Genomic DNA, 24045 nt, shown 5'->3' with positions numbered 1-24045 from the left:
AATATGTGAGTTATACCACTCACTAAACTCGGCTCTTTGAAACATCCCCCTATTAGGATTGATAATAACTGGGAATGTTTTGGCTTGGCCAAGGAGTAGGTTGGTGAGGCAGGGCAAACAGGGAGATAACCTTGGAAACAAAATATTGGTTTTACACTGTAGGGTATCTGTTACAAGAGAATTTCCTCTGGCGCCATCAGGTATTTGAGTAGGCATCTGGATGGATCCCAGTGGGGGTAAAAGTAAGATGGGATTTTGGGGCTGTGGGGATCAGGACATTAAAGCCACAAATACACCAGCATAAAGTGCTTCCCTAACCCACCACAATCCAAGCTTTTTTGTTAAAATGTCATTCTAAAACAGATTATAGCTTGCGCAAAAACGAGTTCAATTCATTGACTCTGAAGCAACTGCTTATTCATTTGGAAAGGCACTGCATTGATTAAAAGCCTCCGAAAGGTATTTATGGACAGTTTTCTGCCATTTGCTCATTTTGAACAAGGCATGTGGAACACCCTTCAGACATTGCTGGACTCCAACTTCCATTAGCCCCAGTCGGCATGGCCAACAGGGAGGGATGAAGGACAGAGACTGATATGAGAGAGACAAGTTTTGTTGCAGCTGGGGAAGATGAAGGTGTCCGGTTTTGCAGTTTTGAAAGCTTTCCCCCTCATGCAAATAAAATACTGAAGGGCCCATGTATTGGTCAGTGACATAAATATTCTGAGCTATAAGAAAACCTTAATTAATTTTTTCAGCCTTGCACAAATTTAAGGTGTTACAGAATTTAGATTTTTCTGGCAAATTTAGGCTGCATTCCAGCCCCAGTTCTGCCAGGGTGTGGGGGTTTGAACTGAACAGAGACATCCCTAGGGTCACTTCTGCCAACTATGCAAGTGGCACTCTGTCAGTCCACATCTCCCCCTTCTGCCCAGAAAACAGGCAAGCAGGGGAGCCACCAGCTGTATCCCCACCGGTGGAGCCCAGTGGAAAGCACTGAAATGGGGAGTTCAGAGGGTAGGGCTTTCTCAACTGGCACCAGCTTAGAGCTGGCTCAAGGACTGACCCCACATCTGCCCACAACACCTTCTGGTGTTGCTGACATGAGGGGCCAGACTGTGGATGAAACAGTGGCTGTGCAGCTTTGCAGAGCCATGGCAGCTGGAGGTTAGGGCTGCTCTGACCCAAAATGGAAATTCAATATGAAATCTTAATTTTGAATTGGAAACGTTACGGCAAAGTTGGGCATCTGAGTTGTTTTTTATTTTGACACTGTCAAATAGGAAATCCTGTAGGCAATAAGATTGGAACCCAGCAACCCATTGCAGTCAAATACCAAATGCCCTTGAACATCAGTCGACAAATATCATATCAAATATTAAATACTGAGATAAACTATATATAATATAATTTGATGTCAAATACCAATAGCAAAAATTCACTGAATATTGGGAAAATGTCTAGAATAATTGAATATCCTTCATCAACATTTATTTACAGAGGACAAGTTTGGAGAGCAAATTCATTCCCATTCTACTGAAACATACTATTTGGATGTAGGCAGTAGTACTGGAATATATTACTTAATATAGTACACATTTCATTATCAAGCAGGAAACAGGTGGTATCAAATTGGCTTCACTATAAAATGTGTGGTTTTTTAGCCAGCCTTTCATCTCTGTAGTCTTGATGTGATATAACTTCATTGGAGGTCTGAAGGCCAATTCATTAGGCAGCTGTCTGCTGAAGCGCTTAGCGAAAGGGTGTCTCAGATTTATTTGGGTTTGCCACTATAAAGGTCTTGGGAGACAGTTATTTATCTGATAGGATACTTGACTAATTGGTCCTGAGGATCTGGACAGAACACAGGAAGGGTTATCCCACATAGTACCACTTGAGAAGAATACCACTTTGAGGATTTTTTAACAATCAAGCAATGCATAAATTTTACAAAATAAATAAATAATAAACAGGTAAAAACGTATTCTCTACCTGCTCAAGAGCAAAAGGGAAAGAATAAAGCTCATCCACAAAGCCTCCACTCAGTGCTATTTTTCTAGAAAAACTCACCATGAACACCTCTCTTGTTCTCTTATAATAGCAATGGAGCCCACCTGATTGGTGCCGGAACTGAGTCTCGGTGAGTTCTAGCTGAAAAAAGTCCTTCCTAGAAATTAGTTACCACCATGTGCAAAGCCCATATTACACTTAGCTAGCTTCCCCCCCCCCCCCACTTTCAACTATTTTTTAAAAAATAGGTTCCAGTAAGCTAGCACTTAGAGCCAAGTTTTAGCAATTGTGTGATTATGTGTTTGTTTGTTTGTTTGTTTGTTTGTGTAGATGGCAGGTGGCAAGATCCAGATTGGGCTACAGTTATGGGAAATTTAACCCTGTGGCCCTTGCTGTGGTTCCGTTGTTACCAATGGAAGTTTTCCCCATCATGCAAATAACTGGTGTGGGTGTGCTCATTGCCACAAGCAAATGGCAAAGACAGGGAGGATCCCCCCACATCTGAACTGGGCCCTCCACCTTTCACTATGGGAAACGCCATAGCTCAGTGGTAGACCTTCTGTTCTTGGGCCACCTGCTTTTTACATGGTAGCTATCTATGGTGGCTTCCATACAGGAGCTTACTACTGTAGCTGGATTCTCCAGTTTATCATGAAAGAGTCAATCGCTACATTTTTTTTAAAGTTAAAAATTCACACAATTGCACTTAAGTCATCATTGATCTGTTTTATTAAAGTTTATGGATGCAGATTGTGTGTGTGTTTAAAGGAAATGGTGAGGTTAAGGGCAGATGAGAGGAAACCAGGAAATTATTAATTGAAAAGTCCGTGTCAACAATGGCAGGAGAAGCAGGAGCCCCGTTAAACTGCATCAAAGGGGAAGGTGCCGGAAGGCTTCCATCTATGTACGCTTTCTAGGGCATAGCCCTCATTGAACAGAATGGAACTTGTTCCGGAATAGACATACGCTCTATCTCACTCTAGGATTGGCAAGCCAACTAAGTGGGGACAGAGCAATGGCTCAGGACCACAATACCTCAAGGACCACCTCTTTCCATATGGACCTACCGGGATACTGAGATCATCTTCTGAGGCCCTCCTTCATGTGCCTCCTCCTCAAGAGGTCCAGAGGGTGGCAACACAAGAACAGGCCTTCTCTGCAGTGGCTCCTCGTCTGTGGAATGCTCTCCCCAGGGAAGTTTGCCTGGCGCCTTCATTATATACCTATATGCACCAGGCAAAAATGTTCCTTTTTAACCAGGCGTTTGGTTGCTCTGTTTGACATCCTATACCTGTCAGGGAACTGACATCGGAGCCAGAAGTGGAGGCAGGGCTCCCAAGCAATGCCGGAGAAGGGCCAAGCAGGGAGAGAGGGGACTCAGCAGCTGGGGAAGGAATTCAGTGTAACACCAGGGATAAAGGGGGGCGGATGGGGGAATCGGAGAGAGGGCTCCAGGACTCTTCACTGGAGACCAGCGGGGAGAGCACAGGTCCTCCACTACCCACACCCACCCTGCGCAGAAGACTTCCGCGCAGGGAAAGTAGGCGGAGACTTGGTGTCAAAGAACTTCTTTGCTGTAAGAAGTTCAAGAAATGCCCACTGACGGATTCTGCTAGCGACTGAACAGCCACGAAGTGAAGGGCTGTCCAGCCAGGAAAGGTTTAACCAGGCTACCTAGCCAGGAGTGGCGGCAACTTACGCACGAGCAACGCCATATAACCATTACAATACCCTTTTAAAATGTGGCTCTTTTGGGGGGCGTGTTAGTGGGTTGTTGTATTTATTCTGATTATATATGCTGTGATCTTTTCTATGAACCGCACTGAGACCTCTGGGTATAGGGTGGTATATTAATAATAATAATAATTAATAAATAAATAAATAAATAATGGGAGGTTAAATCACCCTATAAAGTGTAGTGTAGAACCACAGCAATGGTTCTCTTTCCACCTCATCCTTCTTCAACAGTAATGCTTCAGCACCAATACAGAAAACTCTAGCATGGAAGCACTCTTAGTTCTCAATGGCCATATAGAGCCCAAACTCTATCATCAAACTCATTTGATTCGCATTTCTCAAGATGAGAATGGATTATTAGAATTTCAGCACATTCTGTGTTCACCCCCATTACAACTGTCAGGTGCCTTCCACATGTGCTGCATCAGGAAGATTTTGGGCATCATGTGGCAGGACAGAGTGTCAAAGAAAGATGCATTCTCCCAAGCCCACATTCCCACCATGTTCACATTCTTGTCTCAGCGACGTCTACACTGGCTTGGTCATGTCCACAGAATGGAAGATGGCAGGATCCCCGAGGACGTGCTCTATGGGGAGCTGGCTTCAGGCACCAGGCCCATTGGCAGACCAAATCTGCTTGGCAAAGATGTATGCAAGCATAACATGAAGGCTGGCAACAATAGCCCCACCGCGTGGGAATCCCTTGCAGATGGCAACAGTGCCTAGGGACACAGTCAGGTCGTGTACCCACAGCAGTGACCAGAGGAGGAATGATCACTAGGAGAAGCGATGAAAGAAGAAATGCCATGGTGTTTCTGTAGCAGCAAAATTGGACACCTTCATCTGCCCCAGCTGCAATAAAACCTGTCTCTTTCATATCAGTCTCTGCCCATCATCCCTCCCTGTTGGCCATGTTGACTGGGGCTAATGGAAATTGGAGTCCAACAATGTCTGAAGGGTGTTCCACATGCCTTGTTCAAAATGAGCAAAGGGCAGAAAACTGTCCATAAATATCCTCTGGAGGCTTTTAATTAATGCAGTGCCTTTCCAAATGAATAAGCAGTTGCTTCAGAGTCAATGAATTGAACTCGTTTCTGTGAAAGTTATAATGAGTGGTTTCCACAGTGAGCATTTTATTATACCAACTAGATATCTTTAAGAATTTTGCCTTGGGAAACTTCCTACCTTATCTCTATTCCTAAAATCAAGGGGAAACTGAACTGTACCCTGTAACCGATTTAGGAAAAGAAAGAAAACACTCAAATGATGGCTCATCCATCATTGAACTTCTCTCCCACCCCCCTGACACTTCTATAATGCATCCCAGAGCCATTTTGCTGCTTCTTTTTAAACATTGTGTTTATTCTAGAGGAAAAAACAATGGAGGTATTCCCTCCCCCCTCTCAAACAAAGTAATTTTTTACCATTTCTTTTTCAGTGGCTGAGAACTGTGCTCTTCTTGAAAGGTAATGTGGACTGCACTGCTTTGTAAAACATTTGGGATTTTCTAAAAACAAAAGTAATGGACCTCTGGAAGTAAAAGCTATATTTAAATCTAACCAAAATAGAGTTTGCATATACTTTGCCTGGAAACTCTTGTGCAAATAAATACGTGTGGCTAGACCATTATGGGTGCAGTTAACTATTTCTGATTAATGGCCTCTTTGAAAATCTGATCATGATGAACTCAAACTGGCAATGAATTTAGTGAGAGAATTGCACACAGATTGACCTTAAATTGTATTGGTTAAATGGGTATGTGGTTTTTTTCAAAAAGAAATTAAGGTACACAGATTTTTAAACATATCTTCCTAAATAATGCAGACTTGAAGTAAGCGATTTAACAATTTAGGCTGTAATCCTTATCTCGTTTACCTGGGAGTAAGTCTCGTTTAATGCAATGGGACATACTTTTAAGTAATAGGATTGGGAACTGTTAAGCTTTCCTTAAAAACAAGTGGGAAGGGGAGAATAATTAGAATAAAGCCAGTGCAGGACACAACTGAAAATTTAGAACAAGAAAAGCTGACACGAGTTCCCAAGCTTGTTTCACTTGTAAAATTCTGCCCCTTACAAAGGGGAATCATATGAGGAAGGGTAGCGCATTTGCTTCTCATGCAGATGATCCCAGGTTCAATCCCACCTGGAATACTATCTCCAGTTCTGGGCACCACAATTTAAGAAGGCTATTGACAAGCTGGAATGTCTGCAGAGGAGGGCAACCAAGATGATTAAGGGTCTGAAAACCAAGCCTAATGAGGGATGGTTGAGCCTGATAAAGAGGAGACTAAGAGGAGATACAAGAGACATCTTCAACTATCTAAAGAGCTGGTAACATGGAAGGTGGAGCAAACTTCTTTTCTCCTGTTCTGTAGGTTAGGACCCAAACCAATGGATTCGAGTTACAGTACAAGAAAGGAGACTCTGACTAAACACCATGCAGAACTTTCTGACAGTAAAAGCTGTTCAACAATGGAATGGTCTCCCTCGGGAGGTTGTGGACTCTCTTTCCTTGGAGGTTTATCAACCAAGGTTGGATGGCCATCTGACATGGATGATTTAGCTGAGATTCCTGCATTACAGGGGCTTCGATTAGATGATCCTTGGGTCCCTTCCAGCTCTACCATTCTGGTCCCATAGGGCTGCCAGAATTCCCCAAAAGTTGTTGAGCTTTTTTTTAGGAAGACCACTTTCGAAACAGTAATCCTATAGGAAATCCTGAAATCCTGCAGCATGTAAAAAAAAATTGCTGAGATGATGATGATGATGATGATGATAATTATGATGATGAATTTTAGTCAGCCAGCAGACTTTTTAAATTCTCCAAGGCTTTTAACCTCTTTATATGTTTTTTGTTCCTGCTGTGACTGCTTTTAGCACTGCCTTTTATTAATTATTGTAAACCACCTTGGAAACTTTGAATTGAAGTATAGAAATGTTTCAGATAAATGATCATTATTATGATTATTTGCTGCTGCTATAAGTCGTACTGCTTCTTATACACCACCACCAATGCACACAGTGCTTTAAATATTAAAATTGCATTACATCCACATTTAAGAAAAACAATTATACTGAGTCTTTGGTGATGGGACAGATTAAAAATCCTGATGAATCAATAAAGCAAGCAGCCAATTTAGGAAACCAAATGGGCATGTCTTCAAATAGCTGAAGTTCTTTCTTCCCTTGTAAAGTCAACGTTGCTTATATCAATTTCACTCTTGCTTATATCTAGCTAAGTGCCTATCTACTCCATTGTATCAGCTCAGAAACTTTCATTAAATCAGCACAGCCAAAGTAAGCATGTCCATGTAATTGATTCCCAGACATTGCTGAACCAGGTTCAAAACCATTACATTAAGTTTGGCACCATCGAAATACCTGTTTTGCTTCTTTATAGGCAAGAGGGGGGGGAGTTTCATGCTGAGGGTTTAGGGATGTGAGCAGTGGTTGTGAGATTGTTTTGAAATTAGATGTGTAGAACCTGAGACAAGTGAGAAGGCTAGAGTGCATCGTCAAACGTGCTGATGGACATCAGTCTTAAATCATCATTTGTAGAGTAACACTTTGATCATTTTCTTGCACGCAGAGGCCCTGTGCATCAGTTGTTCAATTGTTTGTAATGAGTGATTCTCCTTTGATGTTGTGTACAAATTTGGCCTTGGAACTGCTCTTCTCAATAGTTAACTTCTAGAGGCTTTTATTTCTCTGTGAAACACCGAGGTGACAAATCATAGAATGTTGCATGCACTATATTTCCTTCCAGCTACAGTGGTACCTCGGGTTAAGTACTTCATTCGTTCTGGAGGTCCGTTCTTAACCTGAAACTGTTCTTAACCTGAAGCACCACTTTAGCTAATGGGGCCTCCTGCTGCTGCTGCGCTGCCAGAGCACGATTTCTGTTCGTATCCTGAAGCAAAGTTCTTAACCTGAAGCACTATTTCTGGGTTAGCGGAGTCTGTAACCTGAAGCATATGTAACCCGAGGTACCACTGTATTATGTTCAAGTTTTCAGGGTTGTTCTGTTTGTTTTGGTAAACTGGGCTTTTTAACAAACGTCATAAATGAACAGTCAGCAGAAGTAGATTTAAGGCGGGAATAAAATTAATCTGCTTGGATCTAGCAGTGGGGATATTTATTCATGTAAGTAAGCAGGATCCTGCATCCAGTCACTGCCTACCCTGTTGTAAACATGACACATGAACAAATCTAGCACCCTATGCAAGCAGTTAAGATCAAAGACTTGAAAGGCACTTCAAGGATCATCTAGTCTAGCCTTCTGCCAACGCATGAAATCTACTGTGAGAACATCTGTTCCAGGTGTCCATCCAGCCTCTGCTAAAAAGCTGCTTGGTTCATAGAGGACAGGTCTATCAATAGCTGATGGCCATAATAGCCAAATCCAGGATTTGGTGGTGACCCTCCGTCAGGGCATCCTCAGTAGATTTTTTAACATGGAAGAGGCACAGCACGCAAAGCAAGCATTTATCTATTTGTTGCCTTTATTTACTAGATGCTTGGGAGAGATTGCTCTCTGGACATCCTACCAAGAAGACATGGGGGCGGGGAGAGATCCATTAAAACATGCTCAGCAATGAAGAGTCAACAACAAATATGAAACCAGCATTAAGCGCGTGTAAAATGGAACTAAAACTATATTAATCAGCGAGCAAACTTGTAGATACCACAGAGTAAAAACACATTTAACAACGACAGAAACTGAGTATTGTAACAGGACATGCGAAGGCTGCAGATTTAAAAAACTGCATTCCTTAAGACTGTATGCAGCCGTGACGTTGGAGCAGGCGGAATATCTGTGAGCAAAGAGAGTGGTATTGTACCCATTGACACCCCCATGTATGATAACAGAGGCTCTTTCAAAAGTTTACAAAAGGTGCATAGGAAGCAGGTGCAGTGCTTTCTCCCCCTAGAAAAATAGGTGTTGGTACTCACCATGAAGTTCTTACAGTAAGTGCCACACTTTTTAACAACAAAAAAGAGGCACCAGTACTACGTACTCTGGAGTACCCCCTGGGGGGAGCACTGGGCAGGCGTGGTGTGCCATCCTACTTACCTCCATCAAGTTAACTCAGAAAATAATACCTACATCATTCTATCAATAGCTGGTTCCGCAAGAACACCAGGAGGACAGCTTAGAAAGTTTCACCTTCTGGATAAAACCTCTTTTTAAAGAATGCTTACTGTTGTAAAATGTGGGTGGGGAACGCCACAGTTATAAAATATTTAAAAAATTCCCCGATGGACTTTTGAATTGTTTCCTTTAAGCACAATGAACTAAGAATTCCCAGGTCATGAAATAAAAACTTCTTGCCACAAGTTCCAATGCACTCCCTTTCTGAAATGTTTACTTGCAGAGAATTTACAGCAAAAGCTAACGTTATAAAGGCTCTAATCAGATCCAAACTGTTGGAACCTCTGTCTGTGCCACTGAAAGAACCAGACAGTCACCAGGTTCAAACTTTTACTTCCTTCTCAGGAGAATCGTCTTTTCTTTTCTCTTTTCTTTTCTTTTCTTGTGACTTTTTCTGATTTCTCCAATGAAGGGAGTAAAGTTTCTGGGAAGTTAGGAAACAGAAGAAACCCTCTTCAAAACTCCATGTAACAGAATCACCTCCAGACTGTCACTATTTTGTGGGAGGGTACAATCACATCCAGGAAATTTAGGTTTGCACAGTGGAGTAAAGCTTTGGGGGGGGGGTGTAATGGTAAATGACTATTTGCAGCTAGTAAAGTGATCGGGGAAATGCACTGAAAGATGTGGAATAAATGACTGACGAACAGGAAGACATATAACCACCATCATGGGCATAGCCAAGGGGAGCAGGGGGCAGGGGAGCAGCTAGATCAACTAAAACAATAGAAATACTTGACTAACTGACTAATCATGTCGGTTATTCCCCCCCAACAAAAGTCCTCCCCCTCTAACAAAGTCAATCCCCCCCCCAACAAAAACCGTGGTTATGCCCATGACTACCATGCAAGCTAATCAGGATAAACGTTTATCACTCCGAATGAAATCTCCTCGCAAAAGAAATTAGAACTAATGCTCAACAAAAATTGGACATCACATAACTTCCACATAAATTTTGCGCAAGCAAATTACGACGAATAAAGTGTTGCACACCACCCCAGTCTTCACGTGATGTGATATTCCAGGGGTTTCAAGTACTTATCCAGGGTTTGGTTTCCTCAGGATGAGGGACAGCAGAGATTGTGGGTTTTTTTATGAGATGTGGTTTATTTACCCATATATACAACCTGAGCCTACGATGGTGAGGTTTACAGCATTAACAGCCCAAGAGGGTATTGCTTCTCTCAAGGCCACAGACTGGGATTCCACGAGAGATCAGGCCTGGCTCTGTTTCCTTGCTGCCCAGCCTGCAGCCTCCTGCTTCTAGCTCAGCTCTGATCTTTGTCTTTCTAACTAACAGACAGTTGAGGGAAGACGGGGCACTCATTTTTCTTCTGGCACAAAGCCACTTTCTTTGTTCACTTAACCACCCATAGTTTGAGGGCCATTACCAAGAAACTTGTCTGGTTATCCCAGCACTTGTTGGATCCAGGAATTAGAAGGGATTCAGGTATACAGCCTGCCTCCTCGCAAACTCACAACAATGTATTTTGGAGAGAGGTTTGTAGATATGTCTGCCCATCTATTCTCTGTGAATTCAGACACCTCTCGAGATATTTATTGCAAAACTCAGCATGAGAGGGGAAGCAGTTTTTATCAACATTTGGATGCCAGCCACCATTTTAAATAAATTTTTTGAATAAAATTGGTGGACTGAAATATTACTTTGGCATGACTTTGCCCATCTTTCTGCCAAAGGTTCAGCCACCTCTCAAGGTACCATCACCAATCTCAGTATCACTCTCTCAAGGTTAAATTAATCTTAGCTTGCAGTTTTTACCAACACACTATGCTGGAGACTGACTGACTCTCCTTTACCTTCACTTTAAAGAAGCATGTTGAGCAGCCATTGCGTAGAGGAGACTTAAACATAAGCATATAAGTTACCACTAAAAATGAAACATGTACACAAACTCTGAATTGTACTGTAGAATTGCATTAGTTGTTATAATGCAGGAGAAAGTACAGAATTAGTCATTTTGTAGGGGAGGTCCAGCTATAACCAAGGTGTAAGAAAACACTCTAACGGTTAGTCTAACCTATGACAGATCTCCTTTGAGACTCCAGTGTCATCCACAAGCGGAAGGATTAGAGGAAACTTTTAAATAGTGCTTTATTTTCCTTCCTGGGGAGCCAAGGGACTTCTGAGTACTTTACTAAGGTCATTTGCTATTTTCTGCTATAATGTTACCAGCCCTGGCTTTTTTCTTTTCTTTTTGCATTGCCTCAGTTAAAGCCTTTTTAGCTTAAATCTTCCTTAGTATTCTAACTAACCTGGTTCTAACAATGGTTTTTTTTCGTCCTGAGGGTATTTATATTGCTTTGGCATTTTGAAAGTTGCCAGAATGATGCTGGCTTATGATTCAGACATAGAATGAAGTACTTTTGCAAGTTTAGATAGCCAATGGAAATCCACATAGGGATGCTTCTGAAAATCTCCCGATCCAGTTGTTTGCCCAGTTTTTGGACCTCCAAATTTATCTAGGCAATAATTTAGGTAGAGGGATGTACCCTGACTCACTTGTTTTCATCTGCATATCAGAAGGGTCTTCTGTCTTGTTTCCAACATAATCCCAATCCATTAAGAATCCATCACCTGAATTATGAATCTGAATAGTGTGCAGAAATCTCTGTGCACACAGCTTGCTACTATTTCCTTTAGCTCATTTCCTTTAGCTCATTTCTATTTGCATGCCCATCTCATAAACATTGTACATGTATATATTGCTAAATATTCCAAATATAAAAACCACCACATACACAATATCATGTGATCACACATACCGCTGCCTCCAGCTTCTTTGTGTGCAGTGATTTGCTGATGTATAGTTGTGTGAATTGATACAATCCTACAAAAAAAAGGCTATAAATAGCTACTAGTTATGATAGCTATATTGTCTCCAGTATGCCTCTGAATACCGGTCACTGGAGATCGTGAGCAGGAGAAGGCAACTGAACACATATCCTGCTTATGGAACGGGCTTCTTGTGATGTAGGCCATTGTGAAATCCTAACACTGCACTAGGTAGACTGCACTTGTGTTCTTATTTTACTAGATTCCAGTAAAAACAGTGTGCAAAAAATATGTATTAGGAGCATAGAATTGTAGAGTTGGAAGGGAAGTTGGACAGGACCCTCAGGGTCACTGAGTCCAACCCCCTTGCAATGCAGGAATCTCAACTAAAGCCTCCATGTCAGGTGGCTATGCCTCCTTAAAAGCCTCCAATGACTTCTGAGGGAGTCCGTTCCATTGTCAAACAGCTCTTACTGTCAGAAAGTTCTTCACACAATCACATTGATATGGGGGGGTGGGGAAAGGTTGCTGTGTTTTATCAATGCACACATGAACATTGGTAACGTTTGAGGGCAGTGTGTGTGCAAATATGCCAAAGAAAATGAATCCTGCAAGAAACTGCATGTGTTCTAATTCCAGACCGGATTTGCCTAGCAAGAATTCATGATGAGTGAGACTTGAAGCAGTGTGTGCAATGTATGCATTATCAGCTAAACCTGGCTTGTGGCCTCTTTATGAGGAAGAGTTATGACCCAGAAGGCCAGCTCCCAGAGAGCTGACTCAGAGGTGTGGCGTGGCTGGAAGAGTTAGTTACTATTCTGTGCTGGCCCCCAAGCCTCATCAAGAATAAAATTTAATTTCTCATTAACTCAGGTTGTAGCGAGTTCATACATAAGCAGCAGAAGACAAGACCAAGTGGATCTACTGAAAAATAATGGAACAAGTAAAATCCTCTAGCCTCTACGTAATACTAGAATGTAGCAGGTTCTCCCAGTAAATTGTATGGGAGTAGATTCAGAATGGACCAAATGCAGCATTTCTTCCTACAACACACATACTTAATGTCTGGGATTCCTAGCTACAAGATGTGTTGATGGCTACTAGTTTAGATAGTTTTAAAAGGGGATTAACGTATTCATGGAGGCTAGGTGTATCATCAATGGCTGATAAGGATACTTACAGGGAAGGAAACGCCATGTTATGTGTTCATTTTGTACATTTCTGTCTCTTGCATTTTTCCCTATCTTGGGATTCAAGGCAGCATCCATAGGGTTCCCAGGCAATCTCCCGTCTGGATACTGACCAGGCCCAGTTCTGCTTAGCTTCAGCAAGGTGGCTGCTTCATGTGTGAACAGCAGTTACTGGGGAGCAACAGCTGGGAAGAGCTATTGTCTTCAGACCCTGCTTGTGAGTTTCCAGAAGCATCTGTCTGGTCAGTGTGGGAAACAGGATGCTAGACTTTAGGCCTCTTTAGGTCTCTTGTGTTCTTATGCGCCTCCTGCGAATGTGCTTGGTAGCAATCCAGCCAGGCCCCAAGTGGTAGTCCTCAACTGATTTAAGGGGAGGCACTCTACCTTAGCTGGTGAGAGAACCAGGGTTTGAAATTTGTAGTTCTATGCCTCTAAGAAGCTGGAATCATCTTTCAGAACTATATCCAAGTCTAATTGCTGGGAAGGAAACCCAACGAATGATTTCTTATCAACGGGTTTCATCATGCTCGTAAACCACAAAAATGTAAAGGATTAGCCAACATAGAAACAGCATGTAAAGAGAGATTCGGAATCAAAACACTTTTAATCTTTGGGTTATAAGTTGTCGTGAAACACTGGAGTCGCCCCCCTGCCCCAAACACACTCAAAGGCTTTTCTGAATATTTCGAAGAAGGAATTGCAACATTTAGTGTGATAAAACATTTTATAAATATTTCATAGAATTGTGGAGTTGGAAGGGACCACAAGGGCCAATTAACCCCCTGCAATGCAGGCATCTTTTGCCCAACATGGGGTTCAAACCCATGACCCTGAGATTAAGAGTCTCATGCTCTGCCAACGGAGCTATACTGATGCATTTCTCGTCACTAAGGCCAGATTCAGCATTACGCTTAAGAAACTTGCAGCCTCTGCTGTGCTCTGATTACATCACTGTGACTCTGTGTGGAAAGCATGTCAAACCTTTTATCTGCACTGGGGATTTTTAAGATTGCCTACAGCTCAGTGTGGCTATTCTTTCATGTGATATAAGGCCATATTCTTTGTTGTGAAGAAACCTTGTTGTGGCCCAACTGTAAAACCAGATGTATTATATGGTATGTGTCAGGGGCTCAGGAGCAGAGGCAAAGGAAAGGGAGGAAATGGAGAGCGAGGGGGAGGAATCCGAAGGAAGCGTAAGCGATGACAGTGGCCCGAGGTCTCTGAGTCTTTCCAGCGAATCGGAAGATTCACAGAAAGGGGCTCCCATGGTCAGAGCAAGGGGGTGCCTAGGGGGACACCCCAGGAAGAAGGGGCCAGAGGGGACTCAGAGAGCAGCAGTTGGAAATCAGGACCAGCTTCCCCACCAGAGCGCAGTAGGGGGGAGGAGTCCCAGGTATCGGGATCAGGCTGCTCACCGCCAGCGGGAGGAGATGAGTCAGGATTGGCCACGCCTCCATCGGAGAGCGAGGAAACGGTCAAGAGGAAGGTTGGAGGCTGGGCGCGCGCGCCAAGTTCAAATATACAGGCGAGCGGCACAGTCGGTAGCCCGGATAGGGAGCCAGGTCCTAAAGCCCGCCGAAAGGAGGGACAGGAGTCAGGGGGGTCAGCGTCAGAAGAGTCCAGAAAGGAGGAGACCCCGGGGGGCAGAAGGACCCAGAGGAGAAAAGAGCGACGGAAGAGGTGGAGTAAGGCTAGAGTCTTAAACTGGTGTACAGGCGGTGGAGACTCAGACGGAGCTTCGCCGATCTAGCTTCTAGACGTAGAGCTGCACGCTGCAGCTTGTAAATGGAAACTGAACTTCAATAAAGACTTCTGTACATTACTACCGGCTAGCGTTGGTCCTCTGTGAGCTGGGACCTGGAGGCAGCTCTGACAGTATGTAATATTGTAATCAATTTCACATGTGACATTAGCAAGATTGCAGTAGTGTGCAATCAGGCTATGGAATCACTAATAAATGCAGTTCTGAACTGGACCTGCCACCTCACTGAATCTATGGCTGCTTGGATATTCTAGTGCTGGCAAAATGCTGGCATTCTCACTGCAATTTTAAAACTTTAGCTTATATCAGTGACACTTCTACCACATTTGGATTCAAGTCATGTGCACATTGAACTGGACATTTTAAAGCCTATGTACATGTGTACCTTTTTTAACCACACACACACACACCCCTAGCAATCATAGAGTTAAAAAACACTGTATTATTATTTTATTTTAAAAGGTCATTCAAGATGCATAAACTGAATATTAGCAATTTGTCCAGGCAGACTCTTTCAGAATATTGACCAGCAATGAATCTGGGTTGTTGTGTAATAATGCTAAATTCATGTTTTGAGACAGCTCAAGACATTCCATATTTCCTGCTCTTGAACTTTCAATGCTACATTCTCTTCCATTACATGCTACTGATACTTAAAGGGATTTAGGGCATGGGCCCCCAGTGGTAGAAACCTCTGTTGTTAACTTTTACGTCGAATCAATACTCTTACAAGCCTTTATCTCAGTTTAAACAGCCATGCATGAAAGTATCCAGGAACTCCATTGTCTCTTAACCCTGCACTGTCCACTAGAGTTCTGGGTAAGAAACTTTCATTTTGTGTGCCATCACTTCAGCCTGCTCATGTTCAATGACATGAGTGACTGTCTACCTGATATTTTGGTCATCCTCAAACTGAGGGAGGCTTCTCGTACAAGTTTCTGGTATCAATCACTTGGATCATAAATCTTGACTGTGGAAAACAGCCATTTAGAGGTCCACCTGCACAAACAACAATCAGGCACGTAAAATAAGAAAGACCATAAATCTCAGACCTGATGATTAGTAATTTAAAGGGGGGCGGCTGGAAGAAGGGATGGTCTAAAGTAACAATTCCTAATAATTAATTAAGCCCGAAATGCTGACAGTCTGTTTAGTTAAAAGTACAGTGAAAACACAAACAGACTGCATCACATGAAGCTAACACTTGTAGACGTGTTGACTCAGAAGAAAGACTCATTAATTTTAATAGGACTTACTCTCAGGTAAGCCTGCCTAGGGTTGGAGCATAAGGGGAGCATGGAGGGTGTTAGCCAGTGCATGGAGCGTGTTAGCTTGCACTGAAATGGCAAGGGGTTCAGTTTCACTCTTGGCTCTTTGGTGTTTTCCATGGCTGAATGAAGCACATGCAGATAAAGAGGTAATACAGTTTTGTTGCTCATTATTAAGGAGGAGGATCAATATCATGCAACAACCTTTAGCACACCTTTAAATGCTGAGGTCTCCATTGAACTGGGTCTCCTGAAGCAGCCAAAGTATAGCTGGCTCCCCTGTTGGTATGCTCACCAAACCTCAGAAACAACACTGGATCTAGTTTATATGAAGTGTGATGAAGACCATCACCTCTTGGGAGTTCTTTGGGCACTCTCTATTAATAATTATCACATCTTTCTTGGGGGGGGGGGTTAATTCTCTGAATCCAGTTCCACATCTTACAGTTGGCAAGATTCAAATACAGCATGTGATAAGGTTCAGTCCCTGGGTCCAATCTTGTGACCAGAAAAGCGTAAGCTGAGGGCCAAATAACATCCAAGAACTTCAGCATCTGCAGATACAGGACACAGATGCACAGGGACAGCAGATCCAGCCTCCTCAACTAGATCATACATGACAGATGGCCAGCCAACCTCAGCTTAAAAACTTCCAGTGAAGGAGAGTTCACAGCCTCCCAAGAGAGTCTGATCCACTGTCAAACAGTTCTCACAATCAGAAAGTTCTTCCTGATGTTAAGCCAGAATCTCCCTTTGTAACTTGATGCCATTGGTTCAGATCCTAACCTCTGCAGCAGGAGAAAACAAGCTTTTTCCATCTTATGTTACCATCACATTTGAAGATGTCTCTCATATCTCCTGTCAGCCTCCTCTTTATCAGATTAGACATACCAAACCCCCTCAACCATTCCTCATCAAGCTTGGTTTCCAGACCCTTGATCATCTTCTTTGCACACATTCCAGCTTGTCAACATCCTTCTTAAATTGTATTGCCCAGAACTGGACACAGGACTCCAGGTGTGGTCTGACCAAGGCAGAATAGAGTGGAACCATTACCTCCCTTGGTCAGGACACTATACTTCTGTCCCATCAGCCCCAGCCAGTATGGCCAGTGGTCAGGAATGATGAGAGCTGCAATCCAGCAACATCTGCAAGGCCACAGATTCTACATTCCTGTCCTGTGGAGATCCCTTTGTGTGGGAGTGCATGCTGCACTCACAGTGAACTGGATTGAGCCCTATTTGTTTATTCAAATGCCATCCGCCAGGAAGTGGATCTTATACACATCTTTTCCAGGCATATAAAAGAGCCAGATAAATATAACCATAAATCCAATATATAGATATTGGAAGAAGGAAGTCGTTACTTGACATGACATTTTGGTTTAAAGGCAACTCGTTATGCAATCTTTTAAATGTACAGTAGGTAATCATCTGTTTAGGCTTTTATTTTACTTTTTATTTTAGGATAGGAGAGGGAAGGTTTCTTTGTGTGTTTAAAAAATGTAGCATCAAAGAAAATATTTTTAAAACACTTCATTCTACATTTACGTCAGCAGTACACAGGGGAAGAGCTCTAGATTTCCAGCAAAACATTGATGAATTACATCTCACACCACAGCTGTGAATAAGTGAAACTCTAGTATCTATCATTCCCATTTCACAGATGGGGAAACTCAAACCCTGAGAGGTTAAACTGACTTGCCAAAGGTCGTGCAGGAAGTCCATAGCAGAGCTGAACAATATCCAGATCCCTTGGCTCCAAACTGTAGGTCTTAATCACGACTCAAGCCATGCTTCTGGGTTTCAAACTCCTCTTCCCTGCAAATTTACTTGTGAACAAAAAAAGGGGCACCCTCCAATAGCCAGACACACAAGACTGACCCTCTGTGTGTTGACCCAAAATCCCAGGTATGGAGTCTCAGACTGAAGCCACAATTTTCCTTCAGACAATAGCCATGATTTCCAACACACGGAAACAGTTCCCATGATGGAACTATTCAGAAGTAAATGAGTTGCACCCTTTTGTAAGGCGTACTAACTTTAGAACTGACTTCACAGACAGAGGTGAGAGTAGGCAGGGTCAGTTGAAAAATAACAATAAACCCTGAAAACGCTAGAATACCAGTGTAACATTTCAGCATCATTCGTTGTTGCGGGGACTACAACTCCCATCATTCTCTATCCTTGGCCATGCTGGCTGGAGCTGATGGGAACTGTAGTTCACCAACCTCTGGAGGACACCAAGTTAGCTACCCCTGCACTTCTGAGTATATTATTATTATTATTATTATTATTATTATTATTATTATTATTACTATTACAACAACTGAATACAGGTTGTAGCCCAACAGAAACTAGGGCAGACATGAATTTAAGTCTACACCATGCAAATGGCTGGTGCTTTAATTGGTTGTGCTGCTGTACCTATCTTTGGCCCGGAAGAAGAAGAAGCTGGTATAATCAGCAGGGCAGATGATGTGCAAGGTCCACATCATCAGTTTCTGCTCCACTGAGACAAGTTCCTCTCTCTGCTTCCCTCACAAGCCTCCTTGCTCCACGGGTCCTTGGGTCGTTGTAATGACAGAAAACTGCTTGAAAGCTCAAGAGCCAAATATTACAGTTTCTCTCAGTGCGCTGATAGAAAGAGAGAGAGAAAGCTTGGCATTGGATCCATTCGGCAAAAAAAGAGAGAGTCGTGATATTTGAAATAGGAGACCTCTATTCAGGCCTGAAAGCAACCAGGCCTCTTCTTAGAAAGGCTCATCTCTAAGGGAGACATCCAAGGAGCTAGACTGGGTGACAAAGGAGAGAGAGAGACAAAATCCAAGGGAAGTGAAGAAGGTGGCAGCCCTGCTAAGATCCCTGTCCCTGATCTACTTCTGGAGTCCCTCTTGCTTCACCCAGGAACGCGGGTGGGGAGAGACTGGCGCGATCAGGCAGGGGCCGTGGCCAGCCCCGGGGAAGCCCCTCCCCTGGGCCGGCCGGCTCCCCATCCATCCCCCCCAGGATAAATGACTCCGGTGTCCGCTTCGTCGAACTCCTCGCAGCCTTCCCTCTCACCGTCCGAAGGCGGGCGAGGGAGGGAGGTCCAGGAGGGGATCCGAGGCGCGGCGGGCTCACCCGCCTGCGGCTGCCCACTCCTCCCCGGTGGCATCTGCCGGCCCCCACCATGTCCACGGGCTCCCTGAGCGATGCAGAAGACCTTCCCGAGGGGGAGATGCTGGAATGCGACGGCAGCCTGAAGATGGGCGGCTGCTCCCCGACGCCGCGGCCGCTGCCGGCGCCTCCGGCTCCCCTCCGCTGCCACGAGAGCAACGACGAGGGCTCCGGGGGAGGCGGCGATCGGGTCTCCCCTGCCAAGGGCCGAGGCAGCGCCCCCTCGTCGGGCAAGCGGAAGAAGGCGCCGGGCAAGAAGAGCCCGCTGGGCGGCGTGGGCGTGCTGGGCCCCGAGGGCAAGCAGGTCCAGCGGAACGCGGCCAACGCCCGCGAGCGCGCCCGCATGCGGGTGCTGAGCAAAGCCTTCTCCCGCCTCAAGACCACCTTGCCCTGGGTGCCGCCCGACACCAAGCTCTCCAAGCTGGACACGCTGCGCCTGGCCTCCAGCTACATCGCGCACCTCCGGCAGATCCTGGCCAGCGACAAGTACGAGAACGGCTACATCCACCCCGTCAACCTGGTAAGCGGCCTGGAAGGGAGAGCGCCCCCCACCCCCACCCCACGGAAGGGAGGCAGCGCCCGGGACCAGCTCGGAGTCCTGACAGGCCCCTTCGTGCAAAGGAGCCCATACCTCCAGCTCTGCCCTCTTCCCCTTTCCCACCACCTCCGCTTGGGAGGGAGGGGGGTCACGTCGGTTTCTGCAGGCTTACAGCCAGCCCGATCCATCAGCTCCGGGTAGCTAGGTTTCTTTTTAGACCCAGAAACTTTACCATCCCCGGCCCTCCCCGTCTGTCGCTTTTTAAGTAACAACGGTACCTTATTGTCCTTGCTTGGAAACGTGGTCCATTAGCCCCGGTCATTCCACTGAGTGGAGGCTCTGGTCTCTCCCCCCCCCCCCCCGCCAAGTGTTGCCCCGACGGCACCATAGCCTCTTTTTTCAAAGCACACACCATCACCACGGACGTGTTTGACCTAAAGGCGACCCTGATTCCGTGAGGGGAAACGGGAGAGCAGCCCCCGCCCCACTTGGCACAAACCGGGCAGGAGCTGTGGGGCGCCCCAAAGATCCTTCGACGCGCTTGCTCTCGAGGGGTTCTGAGAATAACACCCCCCCCCCAGCAAACCTCGCTTGTCTGCTCTGCTGCTTTATTTATTCGGAGGAGCTGTCATTCCCTGAGCTCAGTTCTCTATACCTAAGTTTTTGTTGCTGTTGTCATTTATTAAATTTGTATACCGCCCTTCATCTGGAAATCCCAGAATTTCCTGTTCACAACAGGAAAAATACAAAAAGAGAACACAAAATACATAACTAAGAAACCAAGGAACCCCAACCACCTTTGTTGTTGCTGCTTAAAAAATTCGTCGAATACGGCCTGGAACGGTTGGGCTGGGAATTTCCTCCCTTCCTCGTCATTCCAGCCGAGCTGGATCACCCCGGAATAAGTGCAGGGAGGGGAGAGGGCTGCTACTTCGCATTAAGTCCTCTCCAGTCGCCTTTGGCGACTAGACCCCGGGTGGCAGCCTGCTTCAGACACAGCGAGGCTCTTTCAGAGCCAGTCCTTTCTCACCTCCCTCTCGCTCAGGGTTGAGGTTGGGGGCTTGGGTGGGCACCACAGAATTAGGTTAGGCACTTGGGCCACCCGCTTCGTTTTATTCAAACGGCGAGATGCGCTTCTCTCGCCGAGGACACTAACTGAACTGCGAGAGACGCCCGATTAATTCACTGAAGGGCGTCGAACGTCGGAACGCGCGACCTCCCGTGTCTATTTCCAACCCTACGTCGTAACTTTTATTATTGGAAGATCAAGATGAAACAACAACAAACGAATTTTGAAGGTTAGCGTGCAGCTGCCCCCATTATTTTCATGTTCTGTCGACAGGAGTCTCTGTCAGTTCCAGTTGGTCCGGGGGTCGCGGGCGATGACACACCTTCACATTTCTGACCACTGGTTCCAGTAAGGGAGCTGGAAGGGAGATGGAACAGGGCGGCTTTGAATGTTTGGGAACCGTCTGCATCCCACTTCCGGATAACTAAGAGGACAGGGGAGATTCTAAATGGGGCAGCCATAAGGCATAAAAATATATTTAAAACCCCGTTTCAAGAGTGGGTGTGTAACAGTTATGTCCCCAGGAATTGAGATATTTAGCATCTCTTACAGCGCAAGCCAATGCCTGTCTAGTGGTTACTCAAATGTAAATCCCATATACGTAGTTCCATGGGGCTTAGTCCCAGGTAGGAAGGGACAGGGTAGCAAACTCAATAGCTTGCTGCAGCGACTAAAATGGTTTATATTTTTAAAACACAAAAGCAAATCCTTACAGCTCAGTGGAACAAACTCCATCCCCCAGGTTTTAAAAGTCCAAGACTTTTTATTTTAAATGAATGAGTACCATGGGGGGGGGGGGAAATGCATTCCTTTCTCTATTTTCCATAAAAATTGTCGTTTTGGAAAATTAAAAAAGTAGTCATTTTTTATATAAGCAAAAACGATTACAAAAACAGCAGCAGCAATTAAATATGTTAAAATTAACAGAATCCTTTTTGAATTAAAATGTATTCGTTATTAACAAAAATTAACACAATATTGGTGTCCATACTTATATGAGTATAATTATTTTAGCAAAAAGATGCCCCATTAATCAGAAAGCAACGAAGCACAAAAAATGTTTCCAAAATATGTTCTGGTTGAAGATAAGATTTTTTGTTATATAATATGTCCGGACTATGTTAATTTGGTCATTGTTATTGTATTATTGTTTAATATTATTCTAAACCATAAGATAGTAGTGCAGCGATTGCTGTAACAAGCATAAAAAGATGCGCAGATTTTTAAATTATAAGTATTTGCACATTTTTTAAAAATAAAAAGCAACCTGAAGTAATTGTAACGCTTTATGTCTGGAAAGAAATTTAGCGGATATAATGGGCTTTTGCAGTTTTAAAATTTACACACCCACTGCGTTCAGCTGAAGGGCTTTTCACCTCAAAGGAACTTTTTGGAAACCAAAAGCCAAGTATATCGTGGAAGAGAAACGAAATGGCCAATTCTGAAACGCTTTTAGAACCAGATAGCGCTGTTATCATTTTCAAAACAAAGCAGCAGCCGTGCCTTGACGTTACCCAGTAGAGAATGGACAGGTTTTAAATCTGTCTACCACAATCTGCCTGTGTGAGCCGTGTCAATTAATATGCTTTAGGGAAACATTATCATTTCTAATCGAACGTGGCACATTTTGCTATCGAGGATAAATAAAGCGTGACCCGTCACCCAGAGGATTACAGAGAACTATGGGGAGAGGGGGAGAGGGCGCACCCGCGCGCCGCGCAAAGAGAGAGCGGGAGATGCTGTTATGGACCAAGTGTTTTGTGTTTGCGCTGTGATTCCAGACAATACGGCGGAGCCATCTTAAAGACCTGGTTACGCTCAGTAGCTGAAACTGTCTAGTCTAACCACTTCTTCTCATTGTTTAGAAAGAACACCTGGGTAGTCTATGAAATTCTGACAGTTGGCTATGCTCTATCGCCGTCCAAGTGCTACACCATTTAAAGCACACTGATCTCTCTCTCTCTCTCTCTCTCTCTCTCTCTCTCTCTCTCTCTCTCTCTCTCTCTCTCTCTCTCTCTCTCTCATCTCTCCTTTCCCTCTTATTCTGTTTTTTCTGTCCCCCCCCCCTCTCTCCCTTATGGCTCCAGACATGGCCCTTTATGGTTGCTGGCAAACCGGAGAACGAGCTGAAAGAAACAGGGAGCACCACTCGGTTGTGTGGCCCTACAGCATCCTGACCCAAGATGTCCAAGCCTGGGAACAGCAACCTTGTTTGCATGCAGCGGTTTCTGCCTGTGCATGCAAGTATGTGGGCTTACTCGTGTGCAGGACTGTTGGTGATGAGAAAGGAAGGAGCCGACCAGATCGCTTCCCCGTGAGGAATAAAAACACACACTAAATCTGAAGAGGAGACCAAATGCACCATGCCAAAGGAAGAAGGGGGGGAAATCCCACAGTGCACGTATTTAACTTTATTAACTTGTATATATTTGACTATCCTGCAACAACGCCTTGCTGGTTCAAGGACTGTTTTCTGGATTCCTCCTCCTAGACTTTGCCACTGTCTGTTTTTGTGTGTCCCTCCCCTTTCTTGTGAAAGACTGCGATTCCTAGAATCAATTATTTCGATAGTCACATCTCTCTCAAAGAATTCACATTAAAGATATTCTATGGATATATTTTCTTCAGACAGGCTTTGCTATATTTTGTTTCAATTAAAAAAGGGGGGGACCACTGGTCCTTAGCTGGAAAAGAAAATAGCACATATAGTGACTTGGGTTTCTTTTAAAAGATACAGTATTTTTTAAAAAGAAATTGCTGAACAGGATCATATTATCAGTTCTTCTGCAAACCTTTAAATGGCGTGATGCATCACAAAGCAAAATTGTTTGACTCTAGATTGCAAAATGTTTATTTTTATAATTAAGAAGAGCTAGACTGTGTCCTTGCGGGGTGGGTGGTTTGGAGGGCTAGAAAAACAGAGCACAGGGGCTGCCAAACTTGTAGAAAGCACACACACACCCCTCCAAAATGTAATGAGAGTTTTGATTGGGAAATGGATGCATTGTGACATTAGTTGTGGAATCAGATGTTTTGTGATGTTAACTCAATCCAGAAACTGATTGAGGTGGAGGAACTAGATTCTGAAACATTTTCACTATTAACAACTTTAACAGACTCCTGTGCATAAGTAAGTAAATTCAATGGGTAAATATATATAAGATTATAGCCTAAGACTAGGATTTATCATATGCAAATATGGTTAATATGGCAATGGATGTGGGAAACACAGTTTTAAATTGCCCATGTACTGAAGACACTATAGGGAGCACTTTTTACTGAAGATGCAAACTATGTCTTTTAGTATAGAGTGTGTCCCTTTTGAATGTTGCCGAAGCAAAGATTGAAAGTGGAAGAGCGCAGCTTG

At 44.2% G+C, this 24045-nt stretch overlaps 1 protein-coding gene across 1 annotated transcript; it reads left to right on the top strand.

The window, feature by feature from the left end:
• Positions 1–18534: 18534 nt before the first annotated feature.
• TCF21 (transcription factor 21) lies at positions 18535–23305 on the top strand. The gene is made up of 2 exons (XM_081907225.1): positions 18535–19591; positions 22766–23305. Exons 1-2 carry the CDS (start codon positions 19085–19087, stop codon positions 22853–22855), a joined length of 597 nt encoding a protein of 198 aa, XP_081763351.1. The 5' UTR covers positions 18535–19084; the 3' UTR covers positions 22856–23305.
• Positions 23306–24045: the final 740 nt, after the last annotated feature.

The sequence above is a fragment of the Podarcis melisellensis genome (assembly GCF_964234715.1).
Source record: "Podarcis melisellensis genome assembly, chromosome: 3".
In the NCBI taxonomy this organism is placed as follows: Eukaryota; Metazoa; Chordata; class Lepidosauria; order Squamata; family Lacertidae; genus Podarcis; species Podarcis melisellensis.
Note: the sequence above shows the minus strand (reverse complement) of the source record. Positions and strands in the feature narration are given on the sequence as shown.

Bases quoted from the DNA above. Each gene is read 5' to 3' on its own strand.
- TCF21 (XM_081907225.1), top strand. From the start codon at position 19,085: ATGTCCACGGGCTCCCTGAGCGATGCAGAAGACCTTCCCGAGGGGGAG. The intron at 19,592-22,765 runs GTAAGCGGCCTG...TTATGGCTCCAG, and splicing joins ACATCCACCCCGTCAACCTG to ACATGGCCCTTTATGGTTGC.